This window comes from Trichosurus vulpecula, chromosome 3 (genome assembly GCF_011100635.1).
Source record: "Trichosurus vulpecula isolate mTriVul1 chromosome 3, mTriVul1.pri, whole genome shotgun sequence".
NCBI classification, from domain to species: Eukaryota; Metazoa; Chordata; class Mammalia; order Diprotodontia; family Phalangeridae; genus Trichosurus; species Trichosurus vulpecula.
Window position 1 is genome coordinate 42,603,290 of NC_050575.1, and position 18,209 is coordinate 42,621,498.

The 18,209-nt window shown below is 38.0% G+C and overlaps 2 protein-coding genes across 3 annotated transcripts in view; one reads left to right on the forward strand and one right to left on the reverse strand.

The window, feature by feature from the left end:
- Positions 1-4,904, reverse strand: part of TXNDC16 (thioredoxin domain containing 16) — a 139,498-nt gene extending 134,594 nt beyond the window's left edge. The window contains exon 1 of one of the 2 annotated variants that reach the window (XM_036751968.1): positions 4,643-4,904. The gene's annotated coding sequence lies outside the window, so the exon portion shown is untranslated. The remainder of the gene's footprint in view (positions 1-4,642) is intronic. The other variant, XM_036751967.1, reaches the window with a different exon arrangement.
- A 581-nt stretch (positions 4,905-5,485) lies between these two features.
- Positions 5,486-18,209, forward strand: part of GPR137C (G protein-coupled receptor 137C) — a 57,826-nt gene continuing 45,102 nt past the window's right edge. The window contains exon 1 of the mRNA XM_036748539.1: positions 5,486-5,917. Within this exon, the coding sequence (XP_036604434.1) occupies positions 5,486-5,917 (432 nt within the window). The remainder of the gene's footprint in view (positions 5,918-18,209) is intronic.

Here is an 18,209-nt window from a genome sequence, read left to right on the forward strand (position 1 = left end):
GTCACAGTTTCATAGAGAGTACACTTTCAAAGTTCTATTTTGTATATAGAGATACTCAGTTTTTGATATTTGTTAAGTTTAGAATTTTAAAAAGCAAAATAAAAAAATGTATAAATCTTTACACTTTAAATGTGTTGTTCACAAGACACATATTGCTGGATTCTGCTTTCTGAACCATTCCAAACTTATTTTGTGGGTAAATTTATCCCATTCACTTTCATGGTTATGACTACTGTGTATTTCCTTCTATTATATCCTCTTTTATTTCTATTGTTTGGCCTAGTGCCAATTTTATTGTTTCCTATACAGTACTTATGGGAGAAGTGGTCTGGAACTTTTCACTCAGCCAACTTAACCAGAAATCCTGGCTATGGTTATTGTAAAGAGGGCTCAGTTGATACGTTGTTTAGTTTCAGTGAACTGACTTTTTTTAGATCCTTCTTTTTTATTCTTGGTTATGATGTATAGCTTTCTGCTGGGGGAAGGGAAGAAGGAGAAGCTGAAATACATTAGGAAATGGAAGTGATGTTTTAAAAAAAGACTATCACGAAAAACATTTTTCAAGAACTATTTAAAAAAATCAAACTACTTTACTTTATTAACTCAGAGAGATGCCCAAGCATACTGGTAAAGAACTGAAATAGATTATGTCTATCTCCACTAACATTTGAGTCACCTTAGGCAAATAATATAACTCAGTTTCTCCAGCAAAATGATAATATTACTTTCTTCAAAGGGATATTGACTTTATGAAGCGCTTTTCATTCTGTGGAAAATATCACAATTATATAATCTTTGTTATAACTAACTGACCTGGCATTGATTCTATTTGTTGCAATAGTGACTAGAAAAAAGTAGTATTTGTTAAAATGCTCAAAACCTACAATTATTAAAAGTTCTAGTCTTCATTTTGGTCCAGCAAATAATATAGTTACCATTAAACAAACTACAAACAAGCTTTACAAATACAGAAATCATTCACAATTATGCCCAAAGGGCAGTCAAATTGTGCATACCCTTTGATCCAACAATACCATTACTAGGTCTGTATCCCAAAGAGATCATAAAAAAAGGGAAAGGACATACATGTACAAAAATATTTATAGCAGCTCTTTTTGTGGTGGCAAAGAATTAGACATTGAGGGAATGCCCATCAGTTGGGGAATGGCTGAACAAGTTGTAGAATATGAATGTAATGGAATACTATTGTGCCAAAAGAAATGATGAGTAGGCTGATTTCAGAAAAACCTGGAAAAACTTACATGAACTGATGCTGAGTAAAGCGAACAAAACCAGGAGAATATTGTACACAGTAACAGCAACAATGTACAATGATCAACTATGACTGACTTAGCTCTTCTCAGCAATGGAACGATACAAGGCAATTTCAAAAGACTCATAATGGAAAATGTCCAGAGAAAGAACTAATCTGATTGTTCACTTTGTTGGGAGATTTTGTGGGGTTTTTTTTTCATTTTATTCTGTTTCTTCTTTGACAACATGACTAATGTGGAAATGTATTTTACATAACTGCACATGTATATCAGATTGCTGGCTGTCCTGGGGAGGATGGAGGGGAAGAAGGAAGAAAGTAAAATCTGGAACTCAAAATATTTTTTAAAAAAATGAAGCTAAAAATTGTATTTACATGTAATTGGAAAAAAATAAAATACTATTGAATTAAAAAAAAAAAGAAATCATTCACTGTGCAAATCCAGTAGTATTCATATATAACCAAAGCAATATTTTCAAATTTCCCTTGAAAACATATCCCCCCCCCAAAAAAAAGTTAGTAATCATCTAAAACAATGGGAATTCTGTAACTTTAAATGTTTAAATATTTCCTTTAGGAAGAGAATTTTTTTAATAGAACAAAGAAACAAGATACAACCTAACATCTCTGTCAAGAAAGATAAAAAGTCAATTTCCTTCAGTTAGTAAAGTAAAGGAGATTAATTTGGACTAGAAGAAGAAATCTGGTCATTTTGTTTTAGGAAAATTTGAGGAGCGAAAGATTAGTTTCAGGAAGCAGAGGGTAAAACCTTTGGGAGCTCAGAGTAAAGCAAGGCTATGTGATAGAGAAGATTCTTGTTCAGGTTAAGGGGTTGGACATGATAGCTCCTAAAATCCCTCCTAACTTGAGAATTTCCCACAAGTATACAAACAAAATGTCCCTGACACCTCTAGCCTGAACTATTGCAATGGCCTCCAGACTAGTCTCCCACATTCAGCCCTTTCCCATTGAGATCCATACTCCAGAAAGCTGTCAAAAATTATATTCCTAAAGATTAAACCTAACTACACTACTCCCTTGTTCAAGAAGTTTAAATTGATTTGTTGTCTCTAGTATAAAAAACAGATTCCACTATTTGGTATTTAAAATCTTTTACAACCTAGCTCCATCTTCCCATGGCTACATTTTACTCCTCTAGCCTCCAAATTGCTTCCCCCCCCCCCCCCCCCCCGTACAGGACATTTCAGCCGTCACTTCTATGCCTTTGCACAGGCTTCCCCCCATAGCTGAAATGTTCTTCCTTACCTCTGGTCTCTTGTGGAACCCCTAGGTTCCTTCAAGATTCCCCTCAAGTGCTACAGTATACAAGAAGTCTTCCCTAATTTCCCCAGTTGTTAGTGTTCTCTCTCCCCAATTACTTTGTATATGTCTTGTATTTATTTATCTTTGAACATGCTGTATCCCCTTAGCAGAACCTGAAGGACAGAAACTGTCTCATGCTTGTATTTGTATTTCCAGCACCTATCACAGTGCTTAGAATATATTCTCATATGTCTGTATGTCTGCAGAAAGAGGATAGGATAAAATAGCAATGCTTTTTACAAAATATTAATTCTGCATTTAATTCACAATCTATACACAAAACTATATATTTGTTGATGGCAAACCATCAATAAATGAGCAAAATATTTTACACGACATATCAATATAATGATGAGGCAGTTCTGTGTAGACATTATGACTTGAATTTCATTTCTACCTCTGGAAAAAAAATGTGAACATAGAGAAGTAACAACCTCTCTGTGCCCCAGGTAACAACTATATGACTATATTACAAATAGTTGCTAACCTGACTAAATAGATGAAATTTATACATGAGGAGCTCCCTACATGAGGATAGATGAGAGAGAGAGAGAACAACTATAAAATATATTTTCATTAACAACAAAACACAATGCTCTTGGGAGGGGTAAAAATTGTATCCAAAAAGTTCAAAAAATGAATTTCACATTGTTGCCTTTTTTGCTACATGCTTCATGATAATAAATACTATGGGTAAAAGAGTCAATTAGCAAATGAGTGATTTTTGTTGCATGATATTAGATTTTGAAAAACAAAATTTGATAGAAACTCTCATCTTTCATATCCTAATTTTTTTAAATAACAGTTTACACATGGAAAAATCATGTAAAGCTTTCTACTCTTAAAAAAAAGTCAAGGAGAGTTTCTTGATTCTTTGATAAAAATGTCAAATGAGGAAAAATGTCTATGAGCAAAAGTCAATAAATGCTTGTTATCTCATTAATAACGCCCGTGAATTTGATTTCTTCCAAAGAAAGAAGTTCTAAAATCAATCCAACTACACACTATGCCCTTCTTTCAGTAAAGGTCTTTGAAAAAGATGGCCACTCTCCTCGATCTACAAGCACATACTAAGGACTAGGAAAAACAGACAAAGACAAAAATTTAACAGTTTCTACTCTCCAGGAGCTTACACATCTATCAGTGTAAACAACAGGTACACACATTAAGCGCTCAAAACATTTCAGAGTCCCTAGGGACTCTCAAAAAGTCATATCAAAACCAAAATACTGGTGGGCCATCAATGTCTTCAACAAAGCAGCCACATATACTCTCATCTTCGCCTATCTTTTCCCCTTCTTTCTAGCCATTCTTGGTCCATCTTCCCAAATCCTCTTCCAAGGCACCTCCTCTTCTTCAAACTTCCCTTCAAATGCCATTTCCCTGATTATCCTTAAAACTATCCTTAAAACCTATCCTTAAGCACAGAGTTAGGAGTAAAGAGGTTGAGAAGTTCCTAATTTCCCAGGCCTGGGATCCACTTGACTCTCTTCCCATCTCCTTTCTCTACGGTGAACATCTTGCAAATTAGGGATATGTGGACTTACCAACCAAACCTTAACTCTGGAACTTTTCCTAGTTTTCCTCCAAATCCCCACCTCCAGGAAAACTCCCCAGGAAGAGTGAGAGAAATTATCCAACTACAGAAGGTAGTCTTATCTACCTCAACCGACAAAATATTACACCATAGCCTAGAGCAAGGATTCTTAATTTGCAGGCTATGAACTTTTTAAAATAAATACTTTAACTATTTCAATATCCTTGGTTTCCTTTGTCATTCTGTGTTCTGTTTTGTGCATTTAAAAACATTCTGATAATTTTATAGACTTTACCAGACTGACAAAAAAAGTACATGCCACAAAAAAAGGGGGCCTTAGCAAGCCTTCGCCTCCTTCCCCCACCACCTGCAGCTCAGCGTACAGCAGCTGGTTCATCGAAGGACAGTAAGGATTAAAGACGAGGGAAGAAAAGGAGTCAGCGCTAGATCTGAGTTACAAAAAAAAAACAAACCAAAAACCCCAAACCCCACAAACCACCATGACTCACCCGCCTGGTATCCCTGGGCACTGTCTGTGGCCCAGTCTCTCCACACCCGTTGGGGAAGAGGCTGCACAAAGATGCTGCAGCTCCCGAGGAAGCAGAAGGAAGGGGCTATGGAAGCGAACGAGGGCTAAAGGAGAAATCTTCAAGTAGGTAGGTCTACGTCGGGCAAGTTCGACATCCTTCTCTAGACCAACATCAGAAGACTAAACTACGCCTACCTGAGGGAGACGCTCCGCCCCCAACCAGTAAAAGGAAAAACAATCCCCCAAGGCTTGGCCCTCTCCTCAAACTATTTACGCAGACGTTCCGGAAGCCAATAGAGACAAAAGAAGGCGGGCCCGGAGCAGCCCATAGGTGACAAACGGCGAAGGAGTCCTCCAACGAAATGAGCTGCAGGGGCTGACACCAGCCCAATAAGCAACGTAAGTGGGAAAAAGCCGCCGCCCAATCACGAGCTGCAGCTTTCCAGCAATGGGTCCCACAGTCCTGGGCCTTCCGACGCTGCTCGCTGGAGGCGTGCCCAGCTGAGCCAATCCCGGGGAGCCAGTGGTGCGGAGCGAGCTCCTCAAACGCTCCAGCTTCTCAGCTGATTGTTTTAGTCCGGAGTTGTTTTGTTGCAACTGTGGAGCCGCAGGAGGAGGAGCCCAAATCTTTCCCCCCCACCCTCACCCCCGGAAGCGCGAAGCGTCGGAGATTCGGCCAAGCTTAGGGATCCTGTCATTATCGTTCGCGTAGGCTGGGGTGCGAGGGGTGTGACGAGGAAATCCTTTTACCCCCCCCTTGACTGTGGAGGCTCCAAGTTCGGTCTTTTCCTGGCCGCTCTGCCTCGCACCTTCAGCTCCTTTCATGAGCGTGACTGTCAGGGGCTCCCCAGCCGCTTTTGAGGCGGGTGGGGGGGCGACAATGGCCAGCGGTAGAGTCGAGGAAGATGAAAGAGCAGCAGCTGCCACTGTGGTGCCTGGCTCCGTGCAGCTTGTGCTGAGCATCCTGCATACCTTGTTATACGCTGCCCTCTTCTCATTTGCCTACCTGCAGCTGTGGCGGCTGCTCCTTTATGGAGAGCGGCGGCTGAGTTACCAGAGCCTCTGCCTCTTCCTCTGCCTTTCGTGGGCAGCACTCAGGACCACTCTTTTCTCTGCCGCCTTCTCCCTCGGCGGCTCCCTGCCCCTTCTCTGGCCGCCCTCTAACCTCCATTTCTTCTCCCGCTGGCTCCTCTACTGCTTTCCTTCCTGCCTCCAGTTCTCCACGCTCTGTCTCCTCAACCTCTACCTGGCAGAGGTAAGGAGGAGCGGAGAGGGAAGGGAACTGGGACTTGGGGCTGGGAGTCCGGGGGAGGGGGGGAAGGGTGGAGGAGAGGGTACCAGAGACAGCCTCCCAGAATGTATAAGACAGAGGAGTTTTTGTTAAGGACTCAACTGGACGCTAACCCGGGGTTGGTGAGGAATTTACCTTTTGCCATGAATACCTTCCATTCTAAATTTAAGCAGCTGACACTTGAAAGGGTTTCGTGTCCAAATGCTTTGTAACTTTAATCTACAAAACAAGCCTTTTGTCTAGCATCCTGACTCCCCTAAGAGAGCTGCAGCGCTAACAAGCTGACAGGGGAAAAAAAGTATTTTCAGTAGTCCTGCTGTACCTGAACTGCTAAATCTGGCCCACTGCCAGCCATTACGTCACCAGGCAGAGCTGTTTCTCTATTGTTGCTGCATTTCTTTTATTAGCAGCTTATGTTCCCTCCTACGTCTTTTTCACTCTGGCTCAAGAAATCTCACACTGACATGGCTCAGAAGCTTTTGTAGCATAGTCAATAACCGTGAAATGTAAGGATATAGACCTGTCTTGGTCCTTCTATAACAGTATATAGAAAGCATTATGAATGAATGTGCCCAATGCCCTAACCACTTGGTGCTTTGTCAAACCTCTTTAAAGTTAGTCCTGTCATTGCTAATAAGTGTAAAACATCAGTTTAACTTGTGCTTATTATAAAAATCCTAAAACTGTTTTTGCAGTAACTTGATTTATAACTGGATTCCACACATCGTATTTCTTTCTTCTGGAGTATCACTGTTCGTTGAGTTGCATTGTTCTGCAGCTTAGCTATTTGACCCATTTCAAAGAGGTATGGGTACCTCAGGTTGTCATATATGCTTATATGACATATGTGCTTTCAGTGCCTCTAAAGTTCCCAAATGATGCAAAAAAGAAATTTGGGGAACCTAGGAGACTCATCTTTAGAAAGAAATATAATCTGCTGCATCATAGACTAATTCTGGTTTGTATTACCTAGTATTGTGTTATTAATCAGCAAGCATTTACTAATACTTAACTATATGCCAGGTTTTATGCTGGATGTTGAGAATACAAATAAAAGGTGAGCTAGTCCCTGTCCTCAAGGAGCTTTTATCCTACTAAAGGAATACAGTATGTTCTCAGATAAGTAAATAAATGAGGTATAACAAATAAGTACACCGTAAGGCTACTTTGGCTGGAGCAGATTATGTGAGGGGGAGTGATGTCTAAGACTGGAAAGATAGCTGAAGTCAGAGTGTAGGGCTTTAAATGCCAAAGTAGTTTGTGTTTTAACCTAAAGGCAATAGGTAGCTACAGAAATCTCTTGAGTAGAGGCTTGACATAGTCAGACCTGTGCCTTAGAAATATTAATTTGGCAACTGTATATAAAAGAGTAGTTTATTACATTAGTGTATGTGAGCATTTCTCTTGATATGTAACCAACTTTCAGTTCTTTGAAAGACAGTGCAATCTGAAAAGTTATGGTAACTTCAGCCTCCTACCTTTCCAACCATTTAAAGAGTCATTAACCACATAAAACTAACTTATCCTGAGTTTCACAAAACAACAGGGAGGAAAAATTAAGAAAAGTCCAAGTCATGAAATGCTTAAAACTGAGGCATCAAGCAAGAGAAACAAAAGCCAAAGGTGATAATGAATTAGATGATCAACCCCTAAATAAGTACTCTGTGTATATTGGTCTTCAACTTTGTTTAAAAGTTGTATGAGACCTTTCATGTTAATGTTCCTATAATACACATTCTCTATCCTTCCATCACTCCTAATAAAGAGACTGATATCCAGTGTTTACACTGAATTCTAATTTACTATAGATTTTCCTTAAATGAGATATTGATGTTTAAAGCTCCACACGTTTCAAATGGCATTTATACCAATGTACACATTCTAAGTCTGCAATCAGTATGCTGGTTATATTGGAATAGGGTTTGTTTGGCTTAAACACTAAATTTATGAATTACATTTTGCAGAAGAAAAAATAATGGCATCTGTAATCTAAGCTCAAGACTTTGAAATTATACTTCCATAGTATACCTTGTGCAACAGTAAGGCAATAATAACAATATAAATGATAATTGTCAAAATGCCTACGTGGTTCTGTATCACAAAGTATACAAGACTCTCCACGTAGAAGGTAGAAGAAGTAAACCATTTAGTCAGACACCAGAGTACCACATCCCACAACCAAATGCTCAGTTCCCATAGCCATCAAGGAGCCCAAAACATTCAATACAGAATATCACAACATGGAGCTGGGCCATCCTGAAACCTCTCCTACCCTCTGCTGGGGTCTTCCCCAAAACAAACTCACAGTACAGCTAAGTCAGTCTGTTCAGTTCAAACAATCACGAGGACAGCCACAGTGTGTGTGTGTGTGTGTGTGTGTGTGTGTATCTCACAGCATTCTCTGTGACATAATTTCCTTTTCCTGTCAGGAAGCTCCTCCTACCATGTAACTTAGGCTTCCTGTGACATAAGCAGGTCACATGGCCTATTAATGAGCGGGAAAGATCTTCAAATCAAAATTGCTAATACACCTTGCAATACTGGAACTAGTTATCTGACATAATAATCCAGAGGATGTCTGAACTACCAAGAAGAACCCTAAACATGGTGGGGGGTGGGAGAGGGGTGATAAACCCTTTAAAAGTGATAGTCAAGTTAATAGTAGGAAGATTTCGAAGAGCTGTACAATACTGTAGAAAACAAATACTTTCTTCAAGCTATTCAGAAACACCTACTTAAAAAGTAACATTCTAATTAGAAATCACTTTCCTAGTCAGTTAAAAATAAGTCAAGATTATAGATTTAGGTACCTTGGAGTTCATCTAGGTCATTTTACAGGTAAAGAAAGTGAGGTATAACAACTAAAATTACATAAGCAAGTAAAAAAGCCCAAAAAAGTGAACTAATAATAATAATATCTAGTATTTATAGAGTCCTTTATGATTTGCCAAATGTTTTTTCATATTGTCTTATTTGAGTCTCCTGACATGTGAGGTAAGTACTATTATTATCTGCAATTTTCAGATTAGAAAGCTGAGTGTGAGAGAGGTTAAATGACTTGCCCAGGGTCATACAGCTAATTCAATGTCCAAGGCTCAGGTCTTCTAATTCCAAATCCAGCATTTTTCTACTGTGCCACCTAGCTGCTTCAAAGAACCAATGTCTTCTGGCTCCAAATTTAGTATTAAACTTTTAAAAAATTCAGATATTCAGATTTAACAATTTTGATTATCTTTCTCACTAATTTTATTTCTAATTATAAAGAGGCATAGTGGATAGAAAGCCAGCCTCAAAGCCAGGAAGACCTGGATTGAAGTCTTGCTTCTGAATATACTATTGGTGTTATCCTAGGCAAGTCACTTAACCTCTCAGTGCCCCCAGAAACTGATGTGGTACAGACTTGCATTAGTAGAGAGAGTTTCATTACCCAGAAGTTCTCTATACTAATGAAATTACAGGGCTAGTGAAGAAAATATTGAGATAAATATGTGAGTCATGCTAGATTTTCACTGAACCAAATATCCCTTGTACTTATAAGTAGATTTTAATAACTTCTATTCCTGTATTTCTGAATCTGTCCTTATTATAAACATTTTTTAAGTAAGCAAAACCAAGCAATATAATGACTGCCCCTGACAGAGTATACAAGATTCTATACCTGTAATTCCCCTCCCTCCAACAGTTCAATATCTGTTCTCCAAAATTGATTGTTCATTACACTTTTTAAAGTTGGGTTTTCTATTGGTATTCTAATCATTTGTGTTATTTTGCTTATTATGTATATTCTGCTTACTTTATTCTGCATCAGTTCATACAAATCTTCCAATGCTTTTCTGAATTCCTCTTATCTCTTATTTTGTACAGTTACGTGTCCTTCATATACCATGATTTCTTCAACTGTTACCCACTCAGGAGACACCTACTTTGTTTTCAGTTTTTTGCTACCATAAAAAGTGATACTATGAATATTTTATTATACATACATTCCTGAGTTGATACAAAATCTTTCTTTTCCTTTGTTTATTTTGAAAGTAATATATAATTAGTTAAGAAAACTTAATTGATATTTTTTGCATTTAGCTTACAGTCTTATCAAGTTTATAGTGTAGTGAGTATGCTCTGTCTTCCTCTCCCAGAGCCAGGATGGCTATATCTGCCTCTCTGGGCTCTAGAGTATACTGAAAGATTAACCAGTGGCGCAAGCCCCACACAAGCTCTTTCTTTCTCCTTCCCCCAACATGGTCAGTTACTAGCCTTGCTTCCATTTAACCACTTAGTATCAAATGCTTTTACTAAGGGAAATTTATATTGAAAATATAACAAAAAATAAACATACAAATATTTCCCCCTAACACCAGCTGCATACTCTCTCATGTCAGTTTAGTTTTAGGAGGTGATAGACTCAAAACTTCCTATATAACACTGGTCCCACCAAGATTATGTCTAGATGCATCATGACTACTGGGTTCAGTTTCTGCTGGTCTGAGTCCTGAAGGTCGCTCCTTGTTCACCAAGGCATGGATGCTGCACTGGGTGCAAAACCCAACCTGGAGTCTGATTGCTAGATTCCTGGGGCTTGATCTCTTCACCTTTTGAAGCTCACAAGTTATGAGACTCCATTTCCTATGCTTACAATGGAAAAGAACAAATGCAGAGACCAAGGATAAAGGCCTGTTTTTCAGAATCACATTTCCTAGATGAGGAAAAGGCCCCACTCATATTTGGTCATCATACCTCTCCTAGAAGCAAGCTCCTTAGCTTGTCTGTATAGATGATAGACACTATCTCTGCATATGATTAGAACCCACTTAGAAGCTTTCATCAGTTATTCTTATCTTTTAAAAATTCTTTACAGAAAACATATAGCATTAGTATGCGGATAAAGAAATCATTACTAGAATGGCAAATATATTTCCTAAATCTAGTTGTAGATTATTGCCTAGTCTTCCCTACTTAGTTTCAGGAAGGTCTCAATAGCCATTCTATTTTGCCACTTTTGCTGGGAATCTTGGGGAGGGAAAGGAGAAGTAGAGGAATCCCAGTTCTCAAGTAATAGGTCTGGATACTCAAGTTCAGGGAATCCACAATTAATGCTAGTGCCATAAGTTTAAAAATGTATAATAGAATACATTATGATACTAGTTATGTGTTTGTTGTCTTAAGTTTGATGTTCAAAGATTTTTTTCTTAAGTGATATGAGGATTTTCAAGGTCCTTCTAGAGACTGCCCAGATAAACCAGCATAGGATACAGACATAGAGGTAAACTGCATTTAGGGTATATTTAACTCAGTAGGTGATGGACATGTGTGTCTCACAATTTAACAGATGACAGGTATATAGATAGAGATCAAGATATATATAGTATGGGTGGTTATGTTTGTATGCATGTATATATTCATAGATATGTGAATATGTGTTTATATATGTATATATTCATATGTATATATACATATATGTATGTGTGTATATATGTACATATACATATATATATACGCATATGTCCTCTCCTCCTAAGCTATATAACCCAGGGAAAGTAACAAAAGAGAAGATATGTACCTTACAAAGCAGTTTTGGGGAAGAAACTGCTATGTAGGGCCTACTTAGGACATACGTTAGGCACCAGGCACCTAGGCAGGAAAAGTTACTTATTAAAACGAGAAAGAGGTTGCTTAAATGGTTGCAAAGGAAAGAATGCGTACTTTAGCATAGCCATTTACACTAGACCAAAGGAAATAGTTATTCCTTCCACATCTTGACTTTCCCCATCATGGTTTCAATATATTGCAATTTTTTGGAAGTTTCGAGGAAGCCACAAACAACACACAAAATCTGGCAGATGACACAGAAAAAGCTTATAAATTCAAAAGCACATAAAAAATATATATAGTATTGTATAATATCAATCCAAATTTTACAATAAGGTACTATAAATGCCCCATAAAAGAAAAAGAAAAAATTCAGACTTCTTCTATGCTACAAGGGAGGGTCAAAAAATTTTACATGGATTTTCCAGATCATAGACCTGCTGTGCCCTGAAGTGGAAGAGATAACTATAGTATCTTCTTTATTAATCAGCTAGCCAATCGCCTTTTGTTAAACCTCTACTACCTCCTTTATTAGATATGATAAAGAGAAGGGGGCAGTTCCTAGAACTATTCAAAGGCCCCTAGAGCTCTCTTTGGTAAAAATTACAAGGGGGTAGAAAGGGAAGGTATTTTAGAAGACAGACTTTTTTTTAAATTGTCCTTGAAGTACATTCTGACACCTAGCAAAAAACAAACCAAAAAAAAATCCTAACAAATACAGAACAAAATGGAGTCAGTTATGTTCTCTCCAAAATCCATACAGCAGTAGATTTTACCTGAATGAAATTTTAAAAAGACAAGAGCCTTTTCTGCAATTTTGTTTTCTCTGTCTGAATTATCACAATGAATCTCAGAGCAAATACCTGAATAGAACCTGTGTAGCAAGAATCTAACCTAAACTTTCAAGGGCACTGTGTTCACACTTTATCAATATTGTTCAAGGAAAACTAGTCTTTTTAAGAATTATCTGATTTAAAAACAAGAAATCCTCACAATAAAGTTTTTAAAATTCCCTATCACACATCAAAAAAAAGTTAGCAAAACTATCTAATATGCATTGGAACTTTTTTTTGGCGGGGGGAAGGAGGGGTAGGCAGTGTTCAAATTCTAACTCTGACGTTTAATTAGCTATGTGGCTCTGGATAAGCCATTTAACCTTTCTTATCCTGTTTCCACTGTGATGTGTGATGTAGATAATACAAGTATTATCCCCAGGATATTTTGGGGGAAAATGCTTTGTAAACCTTTACTTCATAAATATGAATAATTGTGTGCATCAACAGATATCAGTGCAAGTATTCCTTGCATCAGTGCAATTTCATCGTATCTTTTCATCTTTGTCCATGTATTATCATAAATTCTCCATAACAGATCTAACAATATCCTAGAGGGCAATGCAGGACTTATACTATCGTTATTTTTTCTTCTCTTTCTATATAACTGTCCATTTCTTTTTTTTAATTGATTACAACATTTTCTTATGTCACTTCTGGAATGTAGGTAGACAAAGGTAATAATAGTGTAGACTATACACACTTCATGTCTTAAGATTATCTTTGGCTCAAAAGTAGTTTTAATTCTTTGTACATGAGTGTTCCATGATTCTCATCATCATCATCATCATAACATTTATATAGTGCTTTCAGGTTTGCAAAGTACTTTATATATGTTAACTTATTTGATGTATATACAACAATATTTCATTACTTGAAAGCTTATTATTTAAAACATGGGGTTTAATATGTTATAATAACAATACACTAATGTAAATTGGAAGGGCAATAATAAAAACTGAAAAGCTTGTCCCTAGATAAGATTTCAGAAAATGTGCCTCCCTTTTTCCTTTGGTTTGGAGGGGAACTACGGGTATTAAAAAATTAAACAATTTTTGCCTTGTACTAAATGTGCTGATTTTCCTGAAATAATATTTTTTCTCCTATTTTATTCTTGGTTACAAAGCACATTTGGTTACAAATCCATAGCTCAGTGGATAAAGAAGAGATAAACACAGAAATAAAGATGATAATGAGGTGGGTAGGTGGCACAGTGGATAAAGTGCCACATTTGGAGTGAGGAAAATCTCATCTACCTGAGTTCAAATATGACCTCAGATACTTACTACCTGTGTGACCCTGGACAAATCATTTAACTCTTTTTGCCTTTGTTTCCTGATCTGTAAAAATAACTGAAGATGGAAATGGTGAACAACTCCAGTATCTTTGCCAAGAAACCCCAGATGGGGTCTCAAAGAGTCAGACATGGAAGAAAACACTAAACCACAACAATTGTGATGTTACAAACAAAAAGATATCTATATATTTTAAAATAGTGGGTGGGTTTTAGTTTTAGTGATCATCTAAAGCAGTGTGCAGTTTCCCAAATGCAATCCTGCCCCCTCTGTTCTTTTCAGTTCCAGACTCAATTCATTTTTGTCTTCAGTACTTGTCCTAGCTATTTATACAGTCCACTCAGTGTGCCAATCTATTTGTATGTAATAATCTGGACAACAGGCCTGACCTTTTTTATACATTTTTCTTCAATAGATTATTAGGCTAATCTCTTGAATGATGTATATGTGTTTGGTGCAATTCATTGGGCTGCCTTCCAGCAGCATGTTATTTTTCTACATGTTCATCTTCGTCAACACTCATAGTAAGGCTTTGGGGTAAGACTTTTATGAAAAATAAGGATTTATTCTTCCAACTATTGGTAGCATTTATAAAGAGCGTATGGAAGGGTTCAAGAACTTCTAGAGGAACTATTTATCAAATAATGTAATGCTTTGCTGATTAGTTTTATATGAATAAGTGATCTCCAGAACTAGATGATAAATGTCTTAAGAGAACCAATTCTTAAGATATTTTGTCTCTCACAGCACCTTATGCCTTATTCTCCAGGATTTTTGTTGCCTTTGTGTAAAGTTGATAGTTTAGGTAAACCCTTTTTATAATTTCCAGTGACAATATGCTTTTCAGTTCTTTTGTACGTGAAAGGTTCTTCTAATCCAATATTGACGTTTGTATTCTCTTCAGATCATAATTATTTCCTTGGAGTTTATTCAGAAAAGATCAGTTTAGGTTAGCTTAGGTAAAAATACCATTTTATTGTATCCTGTTTGGTTTTAGTTTTAACTTGAAGCTGTGAGTTTCAAGGGAATCAAATGGAAGAGCTTTTGTACTTTGAAGTGAGAATAAGTCTTCGAGTAGACCAGACCAAAAAACATGATGTAGGGATAGAGTTAGAAAAAGACAATAAATGACAAATTCTACAGTTTTAGATTTTTTATTTTAAGAAGAATCCATAAATGAAAAGAGAAATATACCTTGCCAAGCATTATCATTTTTGATTATATTTAATATCCACTTCAGTTTGACAAATATTGAGTTTCTACTGTTTATTTGGTGCTGGTGTCTGGAAGGAGCTTGCCAATAAAGGGGAGGAGGGTGGGAGTGAGGAGGGGGTTAATTAGAATAAGAATTTTTATAAGAAAATAATCACTTCTTAGTGGGGCTAAGGGTAAACATGGATCAGGGAGGGTTTCATGAGGCACCTAGTAGGTGAAGTGGATAGAGTAATGGTACTGGAGTCAGGAAGACCTGAGATCAAATCTTGCCTCAGAGACGTACTAGCTGTGTGACCCTGGGCAGGTCATTTAACCTCTATTTGCCTCAGTTTCCTCATCTGTAAAATGAGGGTAATAATATTACCTCCCTCCCAGAGTTGTTATGTGAATCAAATGAGATAATAATCATAAAGCACTTTGCATGGTACCTGGAACACAGTAAGCACAATATAAACATTAGCTATTATCATCCTAGAAGAGATAGCCTCTGAGCCTCAAAGGACTCTCAAAAGTTGTGATGAGTACTACATGACCTGCATGAGGGATAGCTTATTCAAATACATGGAGGTAGGAGATGGAGGGTAGAGTGTAGGAACAGCGAGTGTTCCAGTTTGGCTAATGTACATAAAGGAATGAGAATGCTTTTAAAAAAAGAGAAAGTGCTTTAAGAAATGATGAGCAGGTAGACTTCAAAAAAAACCTGCAAAGACTTATATGAACCAATGCTGAGTAAAATGAGCAGAACCAGGAGAACGTTGTACACAGTAACAGCAACGTTGTGTGATGACTAACTTTGATAGACTTAGCTCTTCTCAGCAATGCAAGGTTCTAAGACAACTCCAAAAGGCTTATGATGGAAAATGCTATCCACATGCAGAGAAAGAACTACTGAGTCTAAATGCAGATCAAAGCATACTATTTGCTCTGTCTTTTTTTGTTTTGTTTCTTCTTTCTTGTGGTTCCTCCCATTGGTTCTAATTCTTCTTTACAACATGACTAATGTGAAAATATGTTTAATAAAAAAAAACTGATGAACTCTGAAAAGAGAAAGCTAGAAAGATAAGTTGAAGCTAAGTCCTAGAGAACCTTAATCACCATAGCAAAGACATTTTATCTAAGGGATAGTTTATTTTAACAGCCGGCCACTAAATTCCTAGAAAAATGAAGAATGACGTGGAGGCCAGTAGATTTAGACAAGGCTGTAGATAGGCAGTTAACTTCAAATTAGGGTGGGTTCTAAAGTTGGTAGCAGAAGGAAAGCCTGTAATTGGCAGTGAAGAGCAAGGAGTAGGTAGATTCTTTTTCCTGGCCCAGTGTGAGGAGGGTTAGGGAAGTAGGGCCTGGGAAAAGCAGCCTGCCTAGAGGTAGGAAACCAGGGATAAGATGTCTTCTGGAGAGACTGAAGTTTCCATGACTACCAAGAGAGAAAATAGCAGAAGAGATCTACAATGAAGAAGAATTGAAACAATAGGGTCGGGGTTACAGACAGATGGAAGGACAGAAGAGCATAAATACTATGGAGGACAGAGCTGAAGTTGTAACCAGAATAGCCTTTGTTTTCTTTGAGTAATTCAGTGAGCCTTACTAGGTGCTAAGCCCCAGGCCCAAACCCCATTAGGTGTTAACCTAATCCATGTGGATGTGAACCTCCTAGGGTCCTAAAGGGAGGGGCCAACTCAAGAACCAATCACCAGAGCCTGAGCTCTGGTGATTCAGATGATGTTTGATGATGTCTGAAGCCCTTTAAGAAGGAAGGACAGAGCCATTTGCACGGGGCTCCTGAGATGGTGTTGATGAGCAGGCTCTGGGCAGCTGTAGCTAAGGAGCCCTCCAGATTGTAAACCCGAATGCTGAAACTTTGTTGAACTCTGGTAACTGTGTTAGGATTTGAATCAGACAAAGTCTGTTGATGTTTGTAATTTGTTTGCATTTTGTTTTGAAGTTCAGGGTGCTGGATTTTTCCCCTGAACTAACTGAATAATATTTGAATGCTGAATTAAAAGTAAGCTTGTCAACCCCTTCACCTTGCTTCTCTTGCTTAAGCAGATCAGAAGAACCTGTGCGTTGGCAGCTTTCTGGGTGCTGGCTGTGGATGAATCTTATACCCCCACAGAAGCTGCTAGCGAGATTGTTGAAACAGAAGTGCATTGGAATGAGTGCTGAAAAATATATTTTGCCTCAGCAGTTACCTGAATTCACATGATTAGAGGAAGCAGAAAGTATATTATAGGTGTCAAACCTACTTGTTTAGGTCTGATATTGGAATGAAAAGAGGTACTCATAGACATTCAACAGTTAGAAAAAGGAGGTTTACTTAGCCATGGCATAGAAAGGCTGCAAAAAAGATGTAACACTCAGCTCAGGGAGCACCCCATATTATCTCCCTGTAGAAACAAATCTTGTCTGCATGGCAGGGTGTTGTGTCTCACCATATCTCAGAACATCTGCCAAGCTTGAAAAGCCCCAATTCCACATAAACAGCCATTTTTATGCCCATGAAGCTACCAGAAAACTGACTCCACAATGACTATATGGCTTTGGCCCCCAGGCCAATCAAATCTTGGAGAAAGCTTCCTTATCTTTTAATGACTTTGTCTAATTTACCAGGGGAAGAGAGGAACCTGAAACTTGTTGATATCAGTGCTCTGTAGCCTCCAACTCCAGGTGGCTAATTCTAAAGCTTATAGAGGACTTTCTGCCATTTGGGGAATGCAAGGAGCTTGGAATAGGTTGTACTGGATGAAAAAGAAGGGAAAAAAATTAAGCAATGGCAAAATCCAAACAAACAAAGTTTAATGGAGCTATGAAGAAGTGACCAAATGTGAAAGAGAAAGAAGACTAAGAGACCTAGGCTTCACCTACCCTACTCTGAAGGACCAATTTGATGCATGTGGTGAGTGATGCCAAATCTTTGTAGTTCATAGTGGTTGTAAGACTGATAATAAACAGAAATAGCACCAGGAACATCAAGGCCACAGTACAAATGATGACACCTCTGGCACAGTTACCATGGATCAGGGTCACCTGTAATAACGAAGTTAAGAAGTCATTTCTAGTGCCATTATTGATACTAAAACTTTTCTTGTACCACTATACTCTCACTGCTCCCAAGTCCACCAACCAGCATATTCTCTTCTCTAAGAGTCCTACAGGAAGAATAATACCAAATTTCTGTCAATTTAGAGATTGCTGCTATGGGGCTATCCCCTTCCACAGGGTTTGAGTAAGGACTCTCCCTCACCTTCATCCAGGAATTCAAGATTACTACTGTCAACTGAAGGATCCACTTTCTTGACAGATAAATAGACTATAACCATGGTTATATAA